We start from the raw sequence: 26,672 nt of genomic DNA, 5'->3' as shown, positions 1-26,672 counted from the left end.
TTTAATTATTAATAATGGTCTCCTTTATATTATTAAATGGCTTAATTAATTTTCAACGATGAGATCAGAACATAAGGTAGAAAGGGTTGTGATCCTACGTATTACATATCTAATGAATTAGTGGTATCATGTGAACCCTCCCTCTAATTTGCTAGGTCAGGCTACCTGATTAAATAATGGTTAGGACTTTCTTATTGAGCTTGCAAAGATAGGGTTGGGATCAATAATTTTTAACTTGTCAAATTTGAGTTAGGCTAGGGTTAATGATGCTCAATTTACTACTAAATCTTAAAGTCGTGATTTTCTAACATTCCCTCCGACACACACCTCCACACTCCCATTGACGTAGCATGAGTTAGAATCATAGATTTTTTACTCATGGGATACACATCTGTATATCCCATAAATAATTGTAATAGTGTATCCTGAGGAAACGAAGCTATGATTCTGAGACATGCAACATCAAGGAGTGTATGTGAGAGGAGGGGGAGGGTCATAAAATCATTATCTAAATCTTAAAGTTATAACACATAATATATTTAGTTACATAAATATTTTTCAAATAAAATTCAAATTATTATCGATCGAGATTTATTTATTATCTTTTGAATAAGATATCCCATGTGATATATTTCAACAATAGTTTTTAAATCGCATTTGTGGTCTAGACTTGGCATCCATCCTGATTGAGATGTTTCCTTGAGATTCCATACTTGCATCCTCGAAATCAGGAACCAATCTCTATGATTCAGTGACTTGTTGATCAAGACTCAAGAGTAGGTACGCCGTGCGCCAAACGTCGCTTGATGTCGAAAGTTCAAAAATTAAAATTTATTTCTGTCTGTTTTCTAGTCTCCGCCATTTAAGGCATTCCCCAACCCTCAGATCTACCAAACCCTAAGGAGAAAATCTCTCTCTCTCTCTCTCTCTGATTAGTGCCACAAAAAAAAAAAAGGTTTTTTTTTCTTTCAAACAACTATGGCAATGGCAGCTTCTCCTCATTCTCTTCTCCTCAAAAGCCGTAATTATCCCTCCAACGATCACTCTTTCAAAAACCCCAACGCCTTCTCTTCCCAGAAGGGTCAATTCTTCATCCCAACTCGCTCAAACAAACCCCTCTCAATCACCTGCGCAACCCAAGTTCAAGATCGCTCGAACACAACTCCAATAACCCAAACTCAAGATCGCGTCTTCAATTTCGCTGCAGGTCCAGCAACTCTTCCCGAAACCGTGTTGAAGAAGCAGAATCAGAGCTTTACAATTGGCGAGGTTCTGGCATGAGCGTCATGGAAATGAGTCACAGAGGTAAAGATTTCGTTTCAATTATAGAGAAAGCTGAATCAGATCTTCGAACCCTTTTGAATATTTCTTCCGATTACGCCGTCTTGTTCTTACAAGGAGGCGCCACGACCCAATTTGCCGCAATCCCTTTGAATCTCTGTGAACCAGATGATTCTGTTGATTTCGTGGTTACTGGATCTTGGAGTGATAAAGCTTTTAAGGAATCTCAGAAATACTGTAAACCCAATGTAATTTGGTCTGGGAAATCTGAAAAGTACACGAAAATCCCATCTTTTGATTCGATGGAACAAAATCCGGGTGCCAAATATTTGCATATTTGCGCCAATGAGACAATTCACGGTGTTGAATTCAAGAATTATCCGAACCCAAAGAACAAAGATGGGATTTTGATTGCTGATATGTCGTCTAATTTCTGTTCGAAACCCGTTGATGTTTCTAAATTTGGGTTGATTTATGCCGGAGCACAGAAGAATGTGGGTCCGTCTGGGGTCACTATTGTGATTATCAGGAAGGATTTGGTTGGATATCCGCAAGGGATCACACCCGTTATGCTTGATTACAAGATCCATGTGGAGAACAAATCACTTTATAACACCCCACCTTGTTATGGGATTTATACATGTGGATTGGTTTTTGAAGATCTGTTAAATCAGGGGGGTTTGGAGGAGGTTGAGAAGAAGAATTTGAAGAAGGCAGAGATTCTTTACGATACAATTGATGGGAGTGGCGGTTTTTATAGATGCCCAGTTGATAAATCAGTGAGGTCACTGATGAATGTTCCATTTACGATGGAAAAGTCGGAGTTTGAGGCAGAGTTCATCAAGGAAGCGGTCAAAGAAAAGATGGTTCAACTCAAGGGTCACAGATCGGTGGGTGGAATGCGAGCTTCAATCTATAATGCAATGCCGTTGGCTGGGGTTGAGAAGTTGGTTGCTTTCATGAAGGATTTCCAGCTAAGGCATGCTTAATCCAGGCAATGTGTCCCTATACTTTAGTAGCGTTGCTTCAACGTTTAAACGGCCCTTTTGTTGTTTATTCATTTTTTCCCCTTTATGGATTGTATTTTGGTTGCATTGTATCCAATTCTGAGTATGGTGTCGGGTCTTTTAGATAGATTTTATTCAAATTTTAGATTGGGTGATTGTAAAATCTCCTCTTATGAATTAATTTTATGGATATTATTCATTGTTCTTTGAGTTGGTCGCACAATCGTACTCCAGAGCTTAAGACAAATAATCAAGATATCCAAAATGGCACCATGAAAACTATAGATGCTGCCATCTGTATGGACTAGTTCATAAAGAGTAGAAATCACTCCATAATTTCACTTTGAACTATCAATTGAGATGTTTTGATTTCTGAAACTTCATCCATCAAGTAATTCTTGAATTGAATTAGTTAGATCTTATTTATGTTCTTTGAGTTGATTGTAAACACCAAAGGCATATTTAGAGATGAATCGAATGTCTCAAATAAGTGGAAAATATTTTGTTATCCATGCATTTAAGTCAATAATTTCACCGACCCAAACCATTGGTTGATTCAATAGAAGCCAATCCCTTGAGGGAATGTGGGGAGCTGGATACTTACATAGCTTTGCATGTTCAACAATACCTTTATATGTATCTAGTAAACCAACCTATAGGATGATTTCTAGAGTTGATAAAATCATTCTTATTGATATGTTTCCAAGTTCATTCACAAGCAAACAGTACTTCGCTGATAGCGAATTTACTCGCTCTGCCCCTGGCTAAGCTGATGAATCAATAACGATGACATCTCATGTATTGAAACTCTTAATTGTTCATAAATTCTCACCCTAAATTTTCTCTCCACCAATCAATCACACTTGTTTTTGCAATACACTTGACGTCTTGCCATTTGTTCATCAACTTAATGGAAAACATTGTTAACGACATCTGCATACTGGTTTTTTTATGGAGAATTTCATAAGTCAATCAAAACTAGCGATTTCCTGTATTTTTTTTCTTTCAAAATATTAAATCAACCCCTTTGAAATCACCAATCAAGATCATGTTTATGTGATCAAATTAGATCAACTTAATAAATTATACCAATCAAGCTTTTGTTATATATCTACTTCAAAGCTGCTTTCCACATTATTGGGGGTTTTTTTTTTCTAGGAAACCTGATGCGTTCAGTTACTTTGTTAAATTTTTTTCACATTTTCTTAATGTTTCCCTTCTTTAGTTTGTGTTGTTTGTTCTGCATTCTCTGAGCTTCTATAGAGACATTTTGTTTTCAACTGATTGACATATCCCCTTGACTATGTTTTTCTCTAAGAGACTGATTATTAAATGACTCAAATGCCCTCATCTTCAACCTCTTATCTCCTTGGAACCTTTCAAACTTCAAAACCAAGATGGGATTTTTGGGAGAGTTGAAGTGGAAGAATTTTAGGAAAGAAAAATCAAAGGTTTCTGTTAAAAGTTTATAGAAGACGGATTGAAGACGAAGTCATATAGTTTTAACAGATTTAGATGAAAAAGTTCAAATACAACAGGTTTGGGGAGAAAAATCAAGTTTTATTTTTTAACAGGTCTTTATGTCATTTTTTGAAATTTGCAGACTTTATTTAAATTACCCTAAAATCTATGTCCATACAATTCAAATTGGGCCCTCCAGGGCCCAATGTGGAACTAATTTGCTTCGGCCCATCCTGGAACGTTACTCGGATTGGGCTGACTCAGTATAACCCAAAACTAAGCCCATTACGGTGTCGCTCATTATATAGCAAATAACGGATATTATGACGATTAAAACAGCGTTTTTGCTGGGTATCTGTTAACATAACCTTTATACCTCAACAGGAGCCAAAAGGGTGTTGTCGAAAATCATTAATATTTTATAACTTTTGAGTAATTTAGCTAATGTTACCACTGATTCCTAACTTCTTAATGTTTCAGTTCGTTAGTGGGCCAGCTCTTTGATGTGCCTGATCTAAGCTCATTTAACCACAGATCTATTGACCATTTCTTTCTTTTTTTTCAAGTTTTATATCTAGATAGCAACTAAAACTATCTGATCAATCTCTGATTGGTTTGATCAAAAGGCCTCTAGATTTGCACATATCTTGAGATCTTATTTACGCATCTTGGGGTCTTTTTAACGGTGGATGAGGTTTAGTAGGTCCTTTTTCCTCACTATCTCAGTAAGGAAAGGGTTTCTCTATTTTTTTATTTTTATTTTCAAGAGTGACAATGATATTCTATTGAGACACGTGGCATGACTGAAGACCATGCACGTTTAGTGCCACCCCTTCCCTTCCCACGCACGACGGACAGCACAATTCTTGTGTGCTCCCCCATGCACCAACCAAATTTAGCATGGATAATGCTATCATGCACCTGGGGCCATTGAATATTACATGACTCCGAAGTTGTGACTGACGCATTGTGCACCATTTCAACCCATCTCAGCCATTTTTTAGGCCTACAAAAAACTTTTCCTGATTGGTGATTTCCAACCGTCCGATTTGAATTTCTTTTTATATTGCACTAAATATTCTGATTGATAATTGGTGTGCTAGCCCAGCAAAATTCTGATAAAAAAAAATGTCAGTGGGCCCAAAACAATGTGCCACTTGTCATGTATTGGGATGTGGTGTCATTAAGATTAAAAAACCCGGGGGCTTCCTAGAGCGTTGCCCAGTAAGTAATAATTAATACTATAATAAAAACAATATAAACACCACCTTTGCACGTGTGCATCACACCAAACACTTTGTATAAATAACCAATTTTAATCAAGACTGGCAATTGGGTCAATATGGATCTATTCCTACAAGAGTTGGATTGGATCCTTTTTTTTTTTTATTGGGTTGAAATATTTGGATCCATATCCAATCTGATGATAATTTATTTACTTTCTCACATATTCAATAAAGTTCCTGAAATATTGAGAACCGAACTGATAAAGTTATCATATTGGATCCTTATTAATTAGAATCCTTGGTTATCTGACTAGAATTGATTGGATTTCGGGTACGGTCCGATCCATTTAGAGTCTTAGTAGTCTTTCTTTCTCTTATAACGTCTCCCAAAAAGCACACCACATTCACCTCGCCAACCCCTCACGAGACTAACGTGCACTTCTCTCCCTCCTTTCATATTAGCTCCACCCCCTCCCCCTCCCCTCTCCTTCACTTCCTTTACGTCAACCTTCAACCTTCAACATGGACGAACCACAAAGTGATGACACATCCGATAAGCAGAAGTCTTTGGAGTGTCCCATACGTCGTGGTGGTACGGGTATGGGTAAGCGAGTTGCACCGCCTGTTGCGGGCGGTGCTGCACCGTGTGGAGCGTGCAAGTTCTTGAGGAGGAAGTGCATTAGTGGTTGTATCTTTGCACCATATTTTGGGTCGGACCAGGGTGGAGCCCGGTTTGCAGCGGTTCACAAGGTGTTCGGTGCAAGTAATGTGTCAAAATTGTTGTTGCACATACCGGTGAACCAACGACACGATGCCGTTGTTACGATATGTTATGAGGCTCAAGCTAGGCTTTCAGATCCGGTTTATGGTTGTGTGTCAACCATACTTGCTTTGCAACAACAGGTTTTATTAAATTTCTTGCTTTTAAGGAAAAAAATCTATATATATGTTAATTTGAAAAAAAATACAAGAGTTTAGTTTATATAGATTGTGTGAGACATACTAGAAATGGAAGGAGATCTAATGGTAGTTAATAAAGAAAGGATTTTTTTTAAGTACCTACTTGAAAGAAGAGGCATATTTGAAATGACTCCTTCAACTTTGACCTTGACCCATTCAAAAATAAAATGATCAAAGATCCCAGTCACCGTTTCCATCTATGTCTTTTAATAGAAAATAAATAATTTTTATTAATTTAAATTTTATGGAATTTCTTTTTTGTAATTTTAAAGAATTTGTTACTTTTATTAAAAACATTATTTTAATTAGATTTTAAAAAAATTCCGCCAACCTTTAGCTCCATAGTTGGTCTTCTTAATCTATTGATAATTTTTTTGATACATTCGATCACATAGCACTTCAGAAGTGTACCTCCACTTTATATGTATGTATTTGTATTCTAAAATTAAATTTTGGTATATTATTCTCAGGTGGCATCGTTGCAAACTGAGCTTTCGATCATACAAACACAACTGATAAGCAGTAGGCTTGCAGTTGAAAATGCCCTTCACAGCTCACAACAACAACAACAACAACATATTACGATGCTACAGCCTGCATACTCGAACAACTCCTCGGCTTCAAACAACCTTGTGAACCTTAGCAACTTCCCCTCGAACTTCAACCTGACGGCCGAAGTAACCCCATCTTCTAGAAGCTTCAAGCCACTTCAACTCTCTGGGCCGTTGTTGGATGAAGATGAAGATGAGGAAGACAGTCGTAGTCCTGCCATTTTCGCCAATCAAATACTTCATAGAAAATAAAAGTTTTAGATATGAAAATCTTTTTTTTTAATGTTTAGATGTGTGAGGTCCGGGGGACTTTTAAGGACTTCGATCTCTCTTTGCCTATGTTTTATATTGCAAGATAACATGTATGTGCCCATGTACACATGGTTTTAAATCTTGTCCGAGACCGAGACAACTCGTTCAACATTTCTTGGTATCATCCACCAACAAGACAGATAGAAAGTCAAACGTATCAGATGAGATTTAAAATCATAATTCATTTTTTTCATTGTTGAATGAGACGGCTGAAACGTATTGGAAAAACTCATCCAAGACAACTTAGGTCTTGTTCATGGACGAGACGTCAAAACGAGTTTTAAAACCATGAATGCACGTCATAAGCCTAAGGTTACAAAGATCGAATCCCAAATGAAACTGATTTCATAATGTTATTGATTAATCAAATGTAGACAATTTGATAGGAACGAGTGATACTGGATTATGTTTCTAATACACAAAAGGTGGGCCCATGATAAATGGTCCGGCCGATTGAGAATTTGACCAGTCTTTTTTTTTTTGATAAGTATAAGATTATATAAATGAAGAGAAGAAGAGGGGGAGGCTGAGATAGCCCCCAAACAACATACAAGAACCAACAAAAAAGAAGGAAAACAAAAATAAAGAAAAAATACAAGGATTGACACTAGCTGTTACAAATGGTATCCCAGTTAAATAAGAAATCTTGAAACCGGGCCCCCTCAAACGCTTTGTTCATCTTAGACCAAAGGAACATAAGCCCAATAATCTCTAAAGTCACTGTGTGTAACGAGCTCTCCTTGCTATGAAATACCTTGTTGTTGCGCTCTTTCAAAATACCCCAAACAATGGCCGATGGAATTTGACCAGTCTTTGATGAGAGATTAATAAGAAATGACTGAAATATCCCTTCAACAAAAAACAAACTTGAACCGACGAAACAATCAAGTTTGTTCCGAAGGCAGAATCCCAAAGCAACCAGAGCTGCCACAAAAACACTGCAACCCATCAGGCCTGAGCCTAACATCTCCATAACTGAAAGAAAGTTCTTCACCTTCTGCTATATCTCTAGTAGCAAAGAAACAAAGGCGAGGCAGCAATGCTCCGGTGTTCCTCACCAAGAACGTCGATAGATTGCCACCATCACACGAATGGTTGATAAAGCGTGCAATATTGCCTACTCGAGTTGCATCGATATTCATTCTCAAACATGCTTTTCTGGAAGGTAGATGCTCTCGCACAACAAGAAGTGCAGATGAAAATTGACCACGACCAGCTGATGCAAGTTCATCGTATTTCTGTTGCCGTCTTCTAGCGTCCTCAGTTGTCAAGAGTTCTCCTAAGCAAAGTTAAAGTAGAAATCAAGCTAACAGCAATGCCAAACACACACAAGCACGCCCCCAAACACTAAAAAGAAAAAGAAAAAAATAAGTAATTGAGAGCTTTGCATATGCAAAACTGAAAAATTACAAAATAAACCCAAATTGATGGTTTATATGTAACAATCTAACTTTAACCCCGAATAAACAACAAAAAGAGGCCTCAAAACCACTTACACAACCCCACTCCCAACACTTACACAACCCGCCCACCCACACAAGAGTAGAATAATATCGATAGAATTAGAGATATTGAACCCACATATAAGTCATGATATACAATTCCTTTTTTTTTTTTTTTATTGACTAAATACAAAATATGGTCATTGAATTCAAAGACTAGGAATAATGTATAAATTTTAAAAATTGAGCAAATAATTCACATATTACTCAAGAAATACTACAAAATTAATGAGATGGGGGTTATTGAGGGGGGCAACTATCAAGAAGTTGGTATCATTTGTGCCCCCAACCCAATGAATTTAAAAAAATAGGAGAAAAAATAGGAAGGTGAAGATAAATAAGAAAGATAGAGTTCATCGTTGATGACTACATCTTGAACCCATCACAGAACAATTAAAATTGTGCCAGTAAAAAATTCAAGTACAACACAATTTAGGTTGAACACATTAGAGTAAAAAAAATGGCCAAAAAGATGAGAATATCAAAAAATTGACAAGTGAAAAGTACGAACCAGGGATCCATTACATTTTTTCTATAAAAATACATATGCATCTACATACACTAACAATATGACATAAAATGATTAGGTCAAGTATAATTCAAGCTTTGATTCATGTTTGTCGAGTTCTTGGACTTACTACACATGGCGTGCCCATCCAGGGATGTCATTTGAACCATAATGCCACATACCTCCTATTTGAGTTGGACAAGTCAAACCCATGGTTTTAAATATCATCCGATACATCTCTGTATTGTCCACCTACGAGACTGATAGACAACTCGGTCTCGTGCATGGACGAGACATCAAAACAAGTTTTAAAAACATGGTCAAACCCTCCTAAACTGATTCCACATTAACGGGTAATTATATATATTTAGATTTCAAAATAAATTTTTTTTTTTTAGTTTATTATTAGGAAGATCTCCTCAACCTCTGATGGGTTTAATGGAACTTTGTATCCGCAAATAAAATGTTTTTTTCTGTTTGGTTGTAGTACAAGAACATTTACATTTTTCCACTAATAACCGTTTTTTTTTTCTATTGAACTTGATAGAGAGAGTCTCAAACGCATACCTGCGTACTCGCAGATGAACTCTCCGCGCCTAACAAACTGAGCCGCGTACAAGCCCCAACCTTTCCTCTCATCTTTAACAATTCTCAGCCGAATCGAAACCCCTCGCTGAGTCAATCGATTCTCACACTCCAACCCACAACCGCAACTCGGTCCACACTCCATCATCATCATCATCTCCAATCCTTGATCCAAACTCGAAATGAATTCGGGCTTTAGTCTGGAACACGGGCACTCGATTTCTCCATCTATGGATTCAGAACAGTCCGTACAAAGACACCCACAAGAATTTTCTACTGTTGCAGAGATTGAAAAAGAATCTGCTGAGATGGGCTTGTGAGTGTTGGATCCCCATTGTTGGGATAGAGAAGAAGAGAAAGCTAGAGTTTGGGAAGGGGTATAGATGAAATAAGAGTGGGGTTGGGTGTCTACAGTGTTGACGAAAGGGATTGGATGTTTCTCGAAGTTTCTAGAAGCATCAGAGGATCTTCTGGTGGTGATGGATTTCGATATTGGGTGGAGGGTTTTGCAGGTTGAAGAGATTGAACCTAGGTCCGACGAAGAAAGCCATGGGAGGATCAACTCTGCACATTCGAAGAAGCGTTGTTCTTCTTCTTCTTCTCCTTCTGCTGTCTTTTTGGCGTCTCGGTTCATCGAAAGTAACCCAATATTCACAAAGGAAAATGTGAGAGGAAAATAAGGTTCGACTCGTCTAGGTGCTTTCCAAATTCCAATCCAGACCAATATGACTCAGTGAGTCATCTCAATCTAAGAGATTTTAAACCAAGTGTGATAATGGTCCACAATCATCCAGCAAGTTTTGATATTTCAGAATGATTTGAATTATCTCTGACCATTTCAATCAAGATCGTCCCAATTTTCTCCTCATCGAAATATTGACTTGTGAGTTCGGTAACACTTCTGAAGTCTGTATGGGGGTGGTCCACCTTTAAATTATTTCACTAGTTTTATTTTCGTTTGTTTCATTTTAGACTTCAGAATCGAAATTTAAAAATTTTAATCCAACAATGTGACGATGCTTAAATGAAACTTTTAAAGTTCGAATTTTAATTTCCAGAAATACTACGTCTCATGACATGTCAACAATTTGATGTTAAGGTTAAAAGTCTAGGTTTCTAAACTCTAGATTGCAAAGGCTCAAAATCAAACAAAATAAATCATCCATTAAGTCAAAATTTGTTTAGCAGGTCCACTGGTTTCATGGGTCTTGAAAGAGATTGATAATAAATTCATTCAAAATTTACTCTGTAGCTGAGTAAGAAGCATTTCAGAAATGTCTCTGAGCGACTAAATAGCGATACAAAGTACAAACAAACCCAATGGGGATGTTTGGGTGCTTGAACAAGTTTACTGCCTTTCCTACCTTCGGAACATGAGACGGTGAAAAGAAACATCCATGGACTGTCAAAACTCAAAATTTCAAGATACTCCTCTCAACATTCACCATTGGACAGAATGTGACAAACCGAAAAAAAATGAAGGATGTAATTAACTTGCAATTAAATTAAAAATGCAATAAATGCTGCATTAATAAATTTAAAAGAATGATCCAGGTACAGAAATGATATCTTCTCATTCCAGAAGAATACAAAGAATGAGAGCGTCCACTTGTTACTTAAGATTTTTAACTTCTAAATTTCAGTTACTTGTCCGTGATGAACTCTAAGGGAAGTGATTAATCAAAACAGGACCCACCTAGTGGGTATGGTGAGTTTGTAACAGACTACTCCAGTGAATGGCAGTTGGATTTGAATGGGCGGCATTTCTTGCTTTTAAAATGTGATTATAAACGATCCAAAAAAAATTTGTATAGAACTGACATTTTTATATCCTCTGTTCATTTTGAAGGACCTGGACCCCTGGTCCATAAATTAAACGGCAGCGGTCTCTGAATGAACTCACAAGTTGGGATACCACCTCCTTGAAGAACATGGATGCCACCTGCAGCACAAACCCACCATTTAAGTCGGTCTGATGAACCCACTATAGGGGATTTAAATAGAACTTATAACAGAATGGTTTTTGAATTAAGAATCGATGCAAAAGTGAAAGAGTGTGGATTTCACCGACACCCATCAGATTAGACACTATAGACTGACAGTTCTAAAAATTAATATCAGAAAATAATATATATCCTCAACTATTAAACAAAAGCACTTCATCAAAATATTCATGTAATGTACTTGATGTTTACCATCCTCAATGAGCATGTCCAACAGGCACGTGGCCTAGTGACAGCAGTGTACTCATCTACGTCCTATTCTAGGACTTGACAAGTCAGAATTTCATTGGATCGCATATTAGCATGACTAAAGAAAACAGAATCCTTTTTCTTGTCTTTGAGATGCTCTTTGTTTAGAGTCTTACTTATCTACCAAGATGTGGTATTCTACAAATATTGCTTACATGAACTAATTTTGTATATTATAAGTTATAATACGACCAGAGATTAGAATATAGCCATGATCAGAAGCAATTTATTAAGAACGAATCGGTGACAAACATTGATCTGACTGAAGTTCAATCTGGTCACACTGATCAACACCTATGCAGATAATTTTATTTGGTTAAACAATCAGATCCCTAGGCCAAATGTATTGTTTGTTTTCTTACAACCCTAGTATGAAGACATTTTCCATAATGGTTTTAATAGGCTTCTAGCCACGGCCATCACATTAGGTCCAGACCGAAATTAAGGGTTCCTTTCAATGTGCCATGAAAAATAGAATTCAATCTAAATAACTAATGTTTGATTACCAAAGAATCCTCCCCATCCTCCCCAATTTGGAAATCTTGCTGCCTAAACCAAAATAAATTTCTTCAATTTTTCCCAACAATTTATCTTTCAAATCAGTTCATATAAACTGGTGGTTCACTTGTTTTGCCATTTAAACTTCAAATCACTGGTTCCCTAAAAAGTGCCAGTTCTCTCAAAATACCGGTTTTATTTGAACTGAACCCACATTCTTGGAAAATCTGGGAGGACCAACTGTTGGGGTCCAGTTTTCAAGAACACCGGTCAAAGGTCAGGTTTTTTAGATTCAATGTATTAGACACAGATGCATTTATGCCTTTGTTAGACAGTTCATAATCAAGACTATGATTTAAAAGGCCAAAGTATCTAAATACTCCTTATTCTGTTAAGCAATCTAATGCAAGCTCAACTTTTGGATGTAAGGTATCAGAATAATCTACAGTTAGAAATAAGGTGGAATATAAGGGCAGTGTCTGGCCAATGGAATAGCTACACATGGCACATATGCAGCAGGTGGCACTGAGGATCATACACCTAGTTATTCTATTCCTGTAGCCCAAACTTGAACCATTTTATCCTTTCAGCAAAATCAGGGAAGTTATAGCCGGCCAACCAGAAAAGTTTATGAATCATGTATTGGGTGAGTCTATTCTACACTTAAGGGATCTCCTATGTGGCACCTTCAAATGGTCAGTCTTTCTGATGAGGGACTTCCAATGATGGGTCTCACAGCCGCAAGTGCACCTATTTATGGCGATGCTGTTGGTAGACTGCGATCAACAATCCACTAGACATATACCAAGCTACATGAAACAAATGCTGTGCTAAGGAAGCACTTTATGTTGTTGTTTTCTGGGTGAATTTCGTGTACAATCAGAGACCATTAGACGATACCTAGTTGTGTCCATCCCAAGAGAATTGAATTACTCTTAACATAGTCGAACCATTATACAAACAGGGTTAGCCATAGTCGAACCATTATATAAACGGGGTTAGCCACGTGAATTGTCTATGATTTCTCAGTCTAGAGAACTGAGAAGAAATAAGAAAGAATCTTAACAAGCTAAAGTATATAATACCTGTCGGTATAGTGGTGACTGAAATTTGAAGTCCACCAAGAAATAAAGGTCACAAGTCCCGGGAACAGGTCCTGGATTAAACTCCCAAATATTAATCAAATGGTCGAAAAGACCACTTTCCGATGCAGTTGTCTGAAAGTGAGACAGCAATAACAAATCAAAAGAGAAACAGGAATTAATGGAAGAATAAGGGCCATAACAACTTCTCCCGGAATTAAGATAAGATAAATTACCTTTATGGATTTTGGTTTATTCAATTCTACATGAGAGACGTAACTTTCAACCAAGAATTTGAAACCAATCTTCAGCTCAGCATCGAAAGATCCATCATCATTGTGTCGAATGATCTTTGAATGCTGACACCAGGGAACAAAATCTTCATACAAGTCAACAGCTGCAACCACCGCAAATAACTGCTCCGGAGAATATCTGGTTACCAGAAATTCCATCAGCATATTTGTAAATAAAGAAGATGAGGTGTGTGATTGCTTTATGTAATGATGAAAAAATAACCATTTACAAGAAAGTATCTTGAAAGACCATGCTATGTCTTAATGATGAAATTAACTCCTCGTGATAGAAGAGAATGCAAATAAGGGGACAACGATGGTACAACACCAAAGATTTATCCTAGACTCTGGCCCAATTGGCATGAAGGATTCAAATGAAGCAGTGGCTTAATATATCTAAGAAACAATTAAGAAGTTTGCTCTTTTCTACAGGACTACATGAAGGAGGTTTGTCAACCTTCACATCCTGGGTTACAAGCTACCCAATTCATTAGATCACATCTCTGTTTAAATGAAATTAGAATTGCAAGCATGGTAAAAACAAGAAATATTATTTCAATCATAAACGGAGCATAGAAACTGGAATACAGGCATCTTGAAGTATCCAACTCACTTTCTTCTCGACTAACCTCCCGATTTTAGTTTCTCATCCCACCATGCTGAGAATTGAGCTGACTATAACGACAGCTACAATTGGCAGCAGAGAGAAAATAGAGGCAATAGGGGAGTGGCTAAATGGGGAACAGCCACAGTACATAGAGGAAAGAAATCAAGGATCAAGTCTCCCCTTTTTTTTTATAAGTAAAACAATTATGTTATCAAGGTGACCAACCAAAGGTACAAAAACATCAACAAAATAGAAACCTTGCAAATTACAAAGAAACTCTCACTAAAGACAAACTCCTCAAAAAACACCCCTTTAAAAGCACCATCTAACTTCCACCAGTTCACAAAAAACACCCCTTCATTCAACCCCCCATACCAAAAAACCAGTTGACACCCCAAATGTTACAATTTTTCCATTTCGGAAAAAAAAAAATCATTTTGTATAAAGTGCAATAATATGTCAACTACACAAAAGGTTACCAAGTATTGTAACAATCGGATAGAGCCACCTAGACCAGATGCATTTCATAATAACACTACGCTTACAGATGGATTTAAAACACATACGCTTCCATCTTGAATCTTCGAAGCAGCAAGCAACACTTGGTCACAATTTCCTGATTTAATGTAACTCAAAGAAGAACCTGTATTTCCTTCTTATGTGCAATTGTGAATCATTCCATTGACGATTTTGAGATAGGGGTTTATTATAGAAATGGTGAGAGATGCATAAGTGTGATAGATCTGCAACCCTACAAGAAGCCTTTACCACAAGAGGACCAGACATTGATATGCCTTTATCTACATTGAACGGCCGATGACTTCTAAACTTATACAAAAACTAGCAGTTCTTTTTCTTCACTATTATAATTAGAGAAGGTGGAGTAGAAAGTGGTTCGACACCAAAATTTGAATGATCATAAATGCTGCCAATTTTATATTTAAATGTAATATATCGGGGTCACTTTGGTAAAACACCGAGAAAATTGCAACTTCAGTTTTCCAAATTACAAAAGTATTCTTTCTACTATATAATCTTTAAAAACCTTTAATCAATATTTTAAATTACAAATAAGCCCTTTTGATACATGTGCATTTTCACATGCAACCTTCTAGTTCTTGATAATACCAAGAAAGAATTAGATAAGCAAAAGAAATGAGAGAAAAATCAACTAATAGTAATGAATTAGATATCTAAAAAAATCTGGTAACATACCCAATGAGACGCCTTTCCTCGTAAGTCTTACAAAGAATGCTCCCCTCTTCTCCATCTCCGCAACCAAGAAATCCCCTTGTTTGGACAGTATAATGTGAGTTGCCCAATGAAAAGTTAAGATCCCTATCGGCATCGATCAATTTACTGACACGAGGGGTATCAATACCTGCAATGCCACTCAAGCGTCGAACTTGGACAAATTTCCCATCTTGGATACTTCTGCCCACACACCTCCTTGACAACAACTCCAAACCACTTTTACGTGATACCAACCTCCCAATGGCCTTGGAGGCCGACAAAACTGGTGGCATCGTAAAATTAATCGCCTTTCTTGATTAAGTAACAGGGTCCCAATGCCAGCACCGAAATCTCTTGCCAATTCTAAATATCCCAAAAACAAGAAATTGAAACTAGCTTCAGTATTGGTTGTCGAATCCAAAACTAAGAAACACATGAACACGAAAAAAAAATTTCCAGAGCCCTAATTACAGATCACTTCAAACATATCGGGACCTTAAATATCAGTAAAAACAAATTAACTCGAAATAACCAACCCGATAAATCTCCAAACAAATATAAAACCTAGGATCTCATCCAGGTTCCAAAGCAGAAACCGAACAAATACCTTGTAAATAAAAAAGCTTCTTCAACTCAAAATGTAAACCCTGATTCTACGCTTAAACGTCAATAAAATAGTGATCTTTCACGGAGGACGCGCTAAAATTTCGAGAAATTTAAATAAGAAAACCATTGGAGTACCTGATTTGACTCTTCCAGACCTTGATTGTCCACTCAACACCGTGAATCTGAAGCTAAATTTCGGAAAATCGATTGATTTGGGGGGGATTCCAGCAAATTTTTTTTGGTTGGTTCTTTTATTACAAAATTTCCTTTGCAGAGATAAAAAATGCAGCTTTGTTTCTTTTTCGAAACGACAAGATAAACGCGTTGCCTTCAAACCTACCGACCTAGTTTGGTTCAACCATAAAAATGGGATCAAGTTTTCTTGTGTGTGCCCAATAACTCGTGAAGAATGAGTCATGGAAATAATACACGATTCCAACTATTTAAACATATAATTTATCCTCGAGATAAGAATCACTGAGATGTGTGTCTTGTAGAATAAATCCTGACCGTTGCATTTTGTGTTTTAACTGATTAGGATCACTTGATTTCACCTAACGTCTCGATATCATCCACCGACAAGACGGATATACCGGTCAAACTTATCGAACGAGATTTAAAATCATGATTCATTTGTTTCATTATTGAACGAGACGACTCAAACGTATCGAAAAACTCGTCCAAGACGACTTGGTCTCATGAACAAACGAGATGTCAAAACGAGTTTTAAAACCACGTTTTAAATCCAAAATTACTAATTCTTAATCTCAATCCAAAACAGCTATTACAAATTTCAATCCCATTGCTTAAATATATTTGTCACCCATGTTTCTTTCTTGGAACTTAAAATTGATTAAAGTAAAACAATAATGACTCAATTTTACAATATGGTACCTCAACATTGTATTACGGTAAGTTGATAACTTCAGGAAAAAAAAAAAATCTTTTATGAGTCCTGATAAAATGACTCATCAGGTGACATACTCAACCGACTCACTGATGACAAGTTCGGAAACCATAGATCTGTATGTCTTGGTATACACGATTGCACTTCCCCATAAAAAAGTGTATCTCGAAACAAAAAGATCTACGATTTACAAACTTGTCCACGTCAATGAGTTGATTGAGTATGCCACTTGACGAGTTATTTTATGAAGACTCTTCTTTTATTATTTAACTCATTCCCAATCCAAAACAAGACTATCCAATCCCATTAAACTAATTTTTAGAGGTACATTCATGCCACTTGACATCTAAAATAACTACAAGAAAAAATAATAAAATTCAAATTTACACTGTAATAACTCAACATTATAACTATAATACCGTAATACACGAAAATATTTTTTATTGGCTTACTCATTCCCAATGCAGACCAACTCATTGTAATAAATTTCAGATGAGATGATGTGAGGGATGATTTATGTTGATTATTTCAAACATTGCTTTCAAGACTACGATGTCGTGTTACAGTTATTTTGGTCTTAAAAGAGATTTTTTTTTAGGATGTTGAATTTTCAGTACCAATCCCTATTAAAAAGTCCTTGATTTTCTCACAAAACCACTCTTTTTAACATCCTTTCAACTATATTTTTCAACCTTCAAATCTCAATAACAAGATAGATTTTTTTTTCAAGATTTAGAAGGATAGATTTTTAGGTAAAAAAAGACTTTCTACAAGACAGTCGATGGATTAAAGATGAGGTTCAATAAAGTAAAGATACTTTATCCTTTAGGTTTACAACTTGAATTACTTGTATTTTAATACTCATTAACAAAGTATGAGTTCATGAAAAAATCTATACAAAATGATAAGAATGGAGGAACGAAGTACCATTTGGTTAGATGGAAGTTGATATGTAGTCTAAAGAAAAATGAAGGTTTAGGGATTAGAGACTCAAGACTGGTTTGTAGAGTGTTTTTAAGCAAATGATTTTGGAGGTTTAGAGAGGAAAGGGGTAATTTGTGGAAGAGGATGATTCAGACTAAATATGGGGAGAAGATGTTATGTTAGTATAGTAGTGAGGCGAAAGGCACATATAGTTGTAATGTGTGGAAGGGGATTTTCAAGGTAGTAGAGCAATTTGAAAAAAATATTAGATTCAAAGTGGGTTTAGGGGATGTACTTAGGTCCTGTGAAGATATATAGTGTTGCAATTCGACTTTGTTAACGTAATACCCTTCTTTGTATGCTTATTCATTGAAGAAGAATTGCTCGATTCAACATTGTTTGATTCACAACGACCTTACTAGTTCTTAAGATGTGGGGTTCAAGATAAATTTAATGATTAAGAGATAACAGAAGTGACATCCTTCCTTAATTTCATGAATTCTTGCCAATTCAAGAAGAACGAATAAGACACGAGGGAATGGATCCAGGCCAATGATAAGAGATTTTTTGTCCGTTCTTTTTATAAGTCCCCTTTGCTTTCACAAGATCCTTCCTTCTTGGAGTCTATCATTTGGTCTAAGTTAGTTCCTTTCAAGATTTATTTTTTTGTTATTTTGACGTTATTAGGAATGATTTAAACCATGGACAACATGATTGTTCAAGGTGGCTTACTCCTAATTTATGTCTCTTATGCTTGAGGGATGGGGTGTCTATTGATTACACTCTAATCCATTGTTCCTTCTCTCATGATATTTGATATATATTTCTTTGTGTAGTTCCAGGTTAGTTGAGTCTTACCTCACAATTTATTCTCTTTGTTAGAAGGGTGGGTTTATAATATTTTTTTCCTTTCGAAAAGGACACTTTTGGGTTATTCTTCCCTAATCCATTGTTTTGGGTCATTGGAAAGAGAGAAATAACAAAGTGTTCTCAAGTAAGGAAAGGAGTTCTCAAGGCGTTTTTATGGAGATATTGGATTATTTGTACCTTTGGTCCAAATTAAACAAGGATTGACCATGGGTTTCTTTCGTTGATTTTGTGTTTAGATGAGATTCTATTTATAATACGCAGTGTAATTTTATTTTCTTTATTTTCTTACTTTTTCTTTCTTAAGGGTTACATCGACTTCCTCCTTTTGTACTTTTACTATTTTCTCTTTCATTAAAATTATTTTACACTCATTAAAAGAAAGAAAAAGTAAGAGTTTAATAGAGAACACACATGTGAGAACAAAATGCAAACTTTGTCAAAAATCATCTAATCTATAAAGGGTCAATTTATTAAAATAGATTATCGCATCAACAGTCAGCAATCCAACATTGCAGTCCTCTAAATTTCATTCAAAAACTTAAAATAAAAGAACACATTAAAAAAATAATATATTTTGAATTTGATCTAAGGATTTAAAATTTAACAGTTATCGAACTTTCACATAACTCTCAAACTTAAAAGTAAAATTCAATGATGAAAAATAATTTCTTTTTTAAAGTTCATAAAATTTGCCCTCTGTATTTCATGGATCATGCTTTCGTATTCCACAAGGGTCTAAAGGTGAATTCCTTACTAACTTCGTAAGACTAGTCTTAATGACATATAATCCTGCGCGTAAACGGCGCGTGCGAATTTTGCTAGGTAGTGAGAGTGGGAATTTTCACACGTGTCACAACGCGTGGCCGCGCGTCACTCTTTGTGGACGCGCAATGCTTAAACTGTAAGCAATCGCGCTTAGTTATAAAACAAAGGAAGAAGCCGAACGCGCCTGTACTTCCTTCACACTTTTGAAGGAGAGCGATGGGCTCTTCTTCGTTTTCTTACTCTGCATCTCTTCTGTCTCTCCTCTTTCTATCTCTTTCTCTGTTTCTATTCTCCTGTTCGAGCGGACAAACTACGTTCAAAGGTATTTCATGCCTTATTCCACTTCTACATCCATTAAAGATTTTTCTTTTCTTTAAGAGATTTCTGCAACTGTAATCCAGATGTAAAGACTCGATTGAGTTAGGGTTTATTTTCTGGGGTTTTAGCTCGGTCGATTTGTCCGTGCAGTTCGAACAAAGAGTGAAGATTTTAAGTAGTTCTTTGGCACATAAGTTGCAGAATATATGATTTTTATAAAATATGGCGTGTTTGGTCATAGGGTTTTTTTTTTTTTTTTTTTACTTTCGAAAGATATAGTTAGAGAAATTATAATTAATATTGAAATAAATTTTTTTTTTTGGACCCATAGATCCCCTGAATTCTTGATCCATCCCTTCGTAAATATAAATTTTGCAATTCAGATTTCTTGGTTGTTTGGCCATTGGATTTGTGCATTTTCCATAAGGGGGGCAATGAAGGGGAAATAGTTTTAATTCTATGATAAAAATACTTAATTTCAAGAGCTTGAAATCAGTTATTCGGTTTGTCGATCCACCAAAAGGTGAACAATATTCATGGGTCAGTGGGCACAAAAGACCCAGCTAGATCGTTAGGAACTTACGTCTCATTTTATACAAGAAAAAAAAAAAAAACTTGTATGCACTTTATATAAATCCTTATTTCCTTAGTTTCCAAGTCAGATAGCAAGTTTGTATCTCAATTGATACCCAAGTGTGGCAATTGTGTAAGATTGGATTGGATGCTGATGATCTTGCCCACATATTCCTAATTGAATTACTATGATTGTCTTGTGTGCAAGTGTTTTAGTTGCGGCCAAACATGGGTTTGAATAAATGATACAACATTATCATCCAAATTAAACACACTGCAAATGATAAACATTAGAAATAACTAATTATTTAAAAAACTAAATAAGAAGCTGAGATGGTTGGATCAATTGGAGAATAAGCGTATATCAAATGTGAAAATCTTTATGGACTTCACGGGAGAATGGTCTGCTAGGTTAAGACCAGCTGATTGTACTACCAGATACACGTGTTGGGGAAAATGGAAGGATAGATGATGTGTGTAGGATTTTGTAGCTTGAAATATCCCAAGCAGTACAAAACAAAGACCTTAAAGCCAATTGCGCAATCCAAACAGATAAATTATAAAGACTAACAAATATGCATGGGCAAAATTTGGGGTTTGGATTTTTTGTAGACCTAGCCATATGAATCATGCTTTGTTGAGCAAATGATTATGGAGATTTGGGGCTAAGCAGGATGGTTTGTGGAATTATTAAAGCCGAGTTTGGGGAGAAAAGGTGTGGGTGTGAAAGAGGGACAACGAGGGGGTCATTTGGTTTGGAGTTTGGAAGGGTGTTCTTAAGGTGCATGAATTCTGAAAGAGAATTGTGTTCAGAGTGAGATGTGGTGATAGTGTTCGATTTTGGCAAGATCAATGGTGTAGGATGCATCCTCTCTTAGACCAGTTTCTTTCCTTGTGTATTGGAGGGGAGTAGAAGAGGGGTTATCTTTAATGTAGTGGAAAGGGCTATTTGAGGGGGAATGGGAACATAATTATGTATTTATTAGGATATGTTGTTTTGTTCCAACCACGACATGTGAAAGGGGAATAGCCCAACATGGAGTCTTTTTTCATTTATAATTTTGCATGGAATGGGAGAATAGAAGGAATACATCTTAGGTAAAATAGAGATATTGTTTAGCAAAGAATTCATGTTAAATAGTATTTATATTTAATGAATTAATTAAAAGGGGAGACATTTAAAAAATATTCGATAGCTTTTAATTAAAAGAATTTTATAAGATAATAGATATTTATAAAGAGTAAAATACATCTTAGACATGAGAGAGTAGAGATAGGGTTTTGGTTAAACATGCATGATTCTTGTAACATTTTTTATGAGGGGTATTTTGGAAGATTGTCAACAAAAACATAATAGCTCTACATGGATGAGATAGAAAACTACCACGAGGTCTTGCGCTCTAAATATAATGGCCAATGAATACAAGCAAAGAGTTTTTTCTTGTTGTGGGAAAAATAATTTATTAGAATGATTTATCTTTCGTTGTTAGCATTTGCTGTGAATGGGTTGTAAGTTTTGAAAACGCTGATTATATTGATTTTGCAGATGTTCATCTGGGACAGCCGGTTCTACACATCACCCCATCCCTTCTTGAGGGGTTTTCATCTCCCCATGGATCCAAAGACATTGTATTGTGTGAGCGTGTTCGAGTTGCTGGTGTGTCAAGATTGAATATCAAGAGTTATGCTAATTCATTTCGGGTCACTTTAACACCATCAGTGGCAATACCCGAGAGACTTCATAGCAAAATTGAGGTTTGTTTTCATCGGTAAGTGGATTATTCTGGTTTCACTGCTCTTTTTATTCCCCTTTTATGGGATTGTTCAGAAATCATTTGAGAATTTCAAATGTTCAAATTCACAATGGTGATGAATTGTCTCATTCTACAAGTATTTTTACAGAAATGCGTCTCTGGGGTTGTGCCAATGCTCAAAGGATGAATGGAGAGTTATCCAAAAGGGGCAATGGAGTGCTGTCATGTCACCTTACGATGGCAGATATGTGGATGTGAAGTTTACAGACGGAGTATCTGATTCCATCATGGTTTCTGTTGAAGAAGGTTAAATTGGTTATCCTCCAAGGTTTTGTTTCTAATTTCTTTTCCTGCTTGTGTTATTATGCTTCAACTTCTGACTTTGGTTGTTTTCTATTGGTGCAGAGTTTCAGCAATGGCGCCTCTTTTGTCTTGCTTTTGGATTTGTTTTACTGCTGTTAGCACCAATTGTTAGTGGTTGGGTGCCATTTTATTACAGCAGTTCAATGGCAATCGGAGTTTTCCTTGTTGTTTTGATCCTTCTGTTTCAGGTAATAGGTTGCATCTGCACTCTCGTATTATGTGGTATGGGACTATAGTTCTGTTTTTGGTTGATGGCATGGCATAAGTTCATACTTGAAGATGAGTCAAGAGTTCCAATGCTTCTTAATTTGTATTCCTTCATTCCAAAGCGACGAAAGTCTGAATGTTTTAATATTATGGACCTGATAATTGCACTATTTTGTCAAGGAATTTTTTCTTTATTATTAACCATTAAATGTGAATAAGTAGATTTCGTACACTGGTACCTATATTGTATGTTTTTATCCAGCGATAATTTTGTTTCTGGAAATAACAGATCTCTCATCAGCTGATGTTTATGCATTGTGATGTAGGGTATGAAATTATTACCAACTGGCAGGAAGAATGCTTTCTACCTTACAATTTATGGATCTGTGGTAAGTTTTTGCTACCTTATGATCGTATGATATTGCTCTCACTCCACTTAATTTCTAACACGTACGACCTAACTTGTCATTATTTCTTCCAGCTTGGGATTGGATCTTTTCTTGTACACTACTTCTCAATGCTGGTCAATTCCTTTCTTGTGAATTTTGGGCTGAGTGAAGATATGCATAACCCAGTAAGTCCTTTCTCTCCACCTTTTTTTTTATGCAGACAAACTTTTTGTTCTTTGGTCCAATAATTTATGTGCTTAAATAGCCCTTATAGCCAGTTTCACTAGATTAACAATTTTTGTAATTGGAAATGTTTATATTGTTCCTTCTTTTTCAGGACAGTTAGCTTCATTTTCTATGGATGGATTAGCATTTTGTTAGAGTTATACTTGAGTCAGGATGTTCTCATGTTGAATCTACTCTCCTACTTATGTGGCTACACTTGTTATCCTTGCTGCCTTGCAAAGCATTCAGGACCCAACACTAAATTTCGCGAGGCGTATTCCCTAGGCCAAACATTGACATGCTTGAAAGCCCACTCTCCCAATCCTTCCGATGTAGGGAAAAATATGATGGAAGCTGGGTCCATAGAAATGATATAAGACTACCCGGGTTGTATGACCTTTATGCAATTTGTAAGACTTTTTGAATAAAAGTTGAGGCATGGGGCAAATTAGGGTTGATGTCAAAGACATAGAGTAGGGTTGGACATGGATTTCAATCGTCTGAAAATGTAATCAAAGATCTGTTCAGTTGGGTTTGAATGTAATCAAGGATCTGTTCAGTTGGGTTTGAATAAGAACTTGTACAAGGGTTGTTCAGATTGCTTCATAGAACTTTTCCTGGGGTTAAAAAGGGCTGGCCGAACAGAGGAATTAACAGCTATATGGGGAATAGAGGAATTAGCAGCTAGCGGTGTTCCATCTTTTTAAACTGTAGCCTATATTTTGAGACTTCAATAATGGGAAAAAGAAAAAGGAACATTACTTGACCTACGTGTATGTATTGTACACAACAACAATTGCTAGCTGGTAACATTCATTGCCATTTCTTTCAGTTGAGCCATACACTATCTTTGGTCTGTCTTTCAGAATGCCTGTACTTCAAATTCTCCAATATTCAGCAGTGGAGATATCGAAGTTACATGTCTTTCTTATTCCTTCGTGGGCTTGTTCATGTAGGAGTTCAGGCACCACATTACTTTTCTCATCTTGTATCACAAGCTTGTTCTCATATGAGTGTCCAACGATTTCCTTCTCTCCCTCTCTCATGCAAACTTGCTGTTGGAAAACCAAAAGGGATAGGTTGATAGGGGGAAAGAAAAACTCTATGCTACAGATGTGGAGGGAAATGAAAAACTATATTATTTTAATCTTGTTGGTTAAGTGTTTCAGTGTAAAAAATATTCTGCTGTTGTCTAGCGCAAAGGAATTTGGAGGGTCCAAGCTAATTATGTGCATGTGTTCTGTATTTTCTTGAAAACTTATCATTTATATGTGTTATATCCTTTAATTCTTTTATGGCTTTCAAGTCAGCTACGGTACTAATTGCTTTCATCTATCTTTTATTACAGGTTTCTATATTTGTGTTAGTGGGAATTATCCTTGCAGGAGCAGCACTGGGGTACTGGATTGTGCGGAAATTTGTTATTTCGGAAGATGGAAGTGTTGATGTTGGTATTGCTCAGTTTGTGAAGTGGGCAATGCGCTTCATCGCAGTGACAGCTATTCTTCAGGTAGATTCTTTTCTTTCATGTTCATATTGGTTAAAAGTGATTATTGACACGAAAAGTTAAAAACCTGTTTTATTGCCCCTCGACCTCATTTTGTATAAAAAGAGGAGAGGAGATAATGGATTACTACCATAAACCATAACAGTGTCGTGGTCCATTCCATAATTGGAGGGAGATACTGACCCATTTTGTATATATGAATGGATGATCTCTCTCAAGTCTCAACAAGCGGTATTAAGAAGCTGGTAATTGGGTGTTGGAAGAAACCAAACCAAAGGCACACTAAGTGTAAATACTAAATTTTCATGTGGTTGGTTGTTTAGCAAATTTATTTTAGTATAAAGGGAAGTTTGGCATTGTTTTAATCGTCTGATGTTGTATTCTCTGCTAGAGCACTCTTGATACTCCTTTAGCGGTGGTGGCATTGGCTTCTTGTTGGGGTATCTGTTACCTTATCACTTCTATCTGGCGAGGCCAAAAATCAGTGTAAGTTTCCACTTTTTAGCTGTTTTTTATTTTTATTTTTGGCTAAATGTGAGGTATTCCTGTGGTTAGATTGTAAGGTGCACTGGATGAAAATTTGTACTCATGGTGCACATTCTGCATGTTGGAATCCATCCTTTCATCAGTTGCATTTACGCCAAACCAATAATTGACCTAGTTTGGGGATTAAAACCAAAGAATCAATCATTTCTTTTGGATGGTAAAAAATGCATGGTCAAGGTCATCACCATCAGTAGATCCTAACCTCCCTATCCTTACATGTTGACATCATGTGCAGTTATGCCATTACACTCTCTTTTAAGTAAACCGAGTGGGTGCCTCTGATTTGCCCATTTAGTTTTGTTCTTTTTAATTACTATGAGTTTTCCCAGTACAGATTTATAGTATAATGGTTTATTCAGGTACCAGTCAAATCTAGCAAGAGGAAGGCCATGGTTCCGAAGGGCTAGGCAGGCATCTGCAAATAACAAACGAGCTGAATTCCTTAGCCGCTCACCGAAGATGGCTTCTGGAAAGGCATCCTGGATTAGCCCAAAGAAGTCATTTGCCCGGTCTGTCTCTCCCACTAAAGGTAAGCATTTTGCTTTATCCATCCAGCTTTTATTCCTTCAGCTACATGTTTATGCCTCTCAATTTTTTGCCCCCCCTCCAAAAAAAAAAAAAAAATCATTTTTTTTTATATACTGGTTTCCCATTTTCTGCTGCAGATTTGGTCCTGTCATCCCCAAATTTGGGAGCTACACGGCGAGAGTACTACTCGACATTTCACAAGACACCCACTCGCAAGAAGTTCTCGAAGAAAGAGTGGGAGGAATTCACGCAGGAGTCAACAAGGCAGGCCATGGCTGAATGGGCATCGTCCCCAGAGTTCATTGATTGGATCACTGAAAATGCTGACCGAATACAGCTCCGACCAGATGAGAGCTCTGATGACACCATGGGGAGTGGATCAGATTCCTCAGTGGAGACTGGTGTAGAAAGTGGTAGCAGATGCGGTTTTTTGAAGTGGTATTAGCTTATAAGAGGAACTTGTGTCACTGCAGGGGTCCTCACTTTAAAGATTGTGTAACATTCTTTCTCAAATGATTCATGGAAATATATAGATAGGTTTGGGAATTCTGATATTTTTATTTCCAGGTGAAGAGGTTTCTGTTTTTTTTTTTTTTGTTTCATTTGATCGTAACAGCCAGCTTTATCTGGCAATTTTGTAGAGTCACACTATGTTATAGATACAAATTGGCTGAGTTACTCGATTTTTCAAGAAAGCATTTGAGAATCTGATAATTTCAATCAAGATGACTCAATCCAAGGATAAATCAAAGTGAGACGCCTTCAAGACAGATATTGGATCAGTTTTAAAATGAGACCTGATATTGCCACACTAATTTTTTCAACGCAACAC

The 26,672-nt window shown here is 36.5% G+C and overlaps 4 protein-coding genes and 1 pseudogene across 5 annotated transcripts; 3 read left to right on the top strand and 2 right to left on the bottom strand.

The window, feature by feature from the left end:
• The first annotated feature begins 723 nt into the window (after window positions 1-723).
• Window positions 724-2,493, top strand: LOC147385362 (phosphoserine aminotransferase 2, chloroplastic pseudogene; annotated as a pseudogene).
• Window positions 2,494-5,429: 2,936 nt separating this feature from the next.
• On the top strand, window positions 5,430-6,859 carry LBD20 (LOB domain-containing protein 20). The gene is made up of 2 exons (XM_086422702.1): window positions 5,430-5,878; window positions 6,406-6,859. Exons 1-2 carry the CDS (start codon window positions 5,498-5,500, stop codon window positions 6,736-6,738), a joined length of 714 nt encoding a protein of 237 aa, XP_086278828.1. The 5' UTR covers window positions 5,430-5,497; the 3' UTR covers window positions 6,739-6,859.
• Window positions 6,860-7,130: 271 nt separating this feature from the next.
• On the bottom strand, window positions 7,131-10,276 carry SDG20 (SET domain protein 20). The gene is made up of 2 exons (XM_086422699.1): window positions 9,376-10,276; window positions 7,131-8,077 (listed from the first exon to the last, which is right to left on the bottom strand). Exons 1-2 carry the CDS (start codon window positions 10,025-10,027, stop codon window positions 7,683-7,685), a joined length of 1,047 nt encoding a protein of 348 aa, XP_086278825.1. The 5' UTR covers window positions 10,028-10,276; the 3' UTR covers window positions 7,131-7,682.
• A 617-nt stretch (window positions 10,277-10,893) lies between these two features.
• LOC147385359 (uncharacterized) lies at window positions 10,894-16,371 on the bottom strand. 2 transcript variants are annotated; one of them, XM_086422700.1, is made up of 5 exons: window positions 16,100-16,365; window positions 15,341-15,721; window positions 13,462-13,657; window positions 13,229-13,360; window positions 10,894-11,335 (listed from the first exon to the last, which is right to left on the bottom strand). In XM_086422700.1, exons 2-5 carry the CDS (start codon window positions 15,649-15,651, stop codon window positions 11,219-11,221), a joined length of 756 nt encoding a protein of 251 aa, XP_086278826.1. In that variant the 5' UTR covers window positions 15,652-15,721; window positions 16,100-16,365; the 3' UTR covers window positions 10,894-11,218. The 2 variants fall into 2 exon arrangements, with proteins under 2 accessions (XP_086278826.1, XP_086278827.1); XM_086422701.1 differs by having other exon boundaries at window positions 11,268-11,335; window positions 13,229-13,299; window positions 16,100-16,371.
• Window positions 16,372-19,589: 3,218 nt separating this feature from the next.
• On the top strand, window positions 19,590-26,430 carry LOC147385358 (guanosine-3',5'-bis (diphosphate) 3'-pyrophosphohydrolase, putative (DUF2215)). Its single transcript, XM_086423186.1, has 10 exons — window positions 19,590-19,752; window positions 21,868-22,090; window positions 22,224-22,381; window positions 22,481-22,626; window positions 22,972-23,034; window positions 23,127-23,219; window positions 24,608-24,769; window positions 25,158-25,252; window positions 25,672-25,841; window positions 25,978-26,430. The coding sequence occupies exons 1-10, from the start codon at window positions 19,647-19,649 to the stop codon at window positions 26,283-26,285; spliced, it is 1,524 nt and encodes a 507-aa protein (XP_086279312.1). The 5' UTR covers window positions 19,590-19,646; the 3' UTR covers window positions 26,286-26,430.
• Window positions 26,431-26,672: the final 242 nt, after the last annotated feature.

This window comes from Akebia trifoliata, chromosome 14 (genome assembly GCF_017979445.1).
Source record: "Akebia trifoliata isolate Shusen 1 chromosome 14, ASM1797944v1, whole genome shotgun sequence".
In the NCBI taxonomy this organism is placed as follows: domain Eukaryota; kingdom Viridiplantae; phylum Streptophyta; class Magnoliopsida; order Ranunculales; family Lardizabalaceae; genus Akebia; species Akebia trifoliata.
This window is presented reverse-complemented; position numbering and strand designations above follow the sequence as displayed.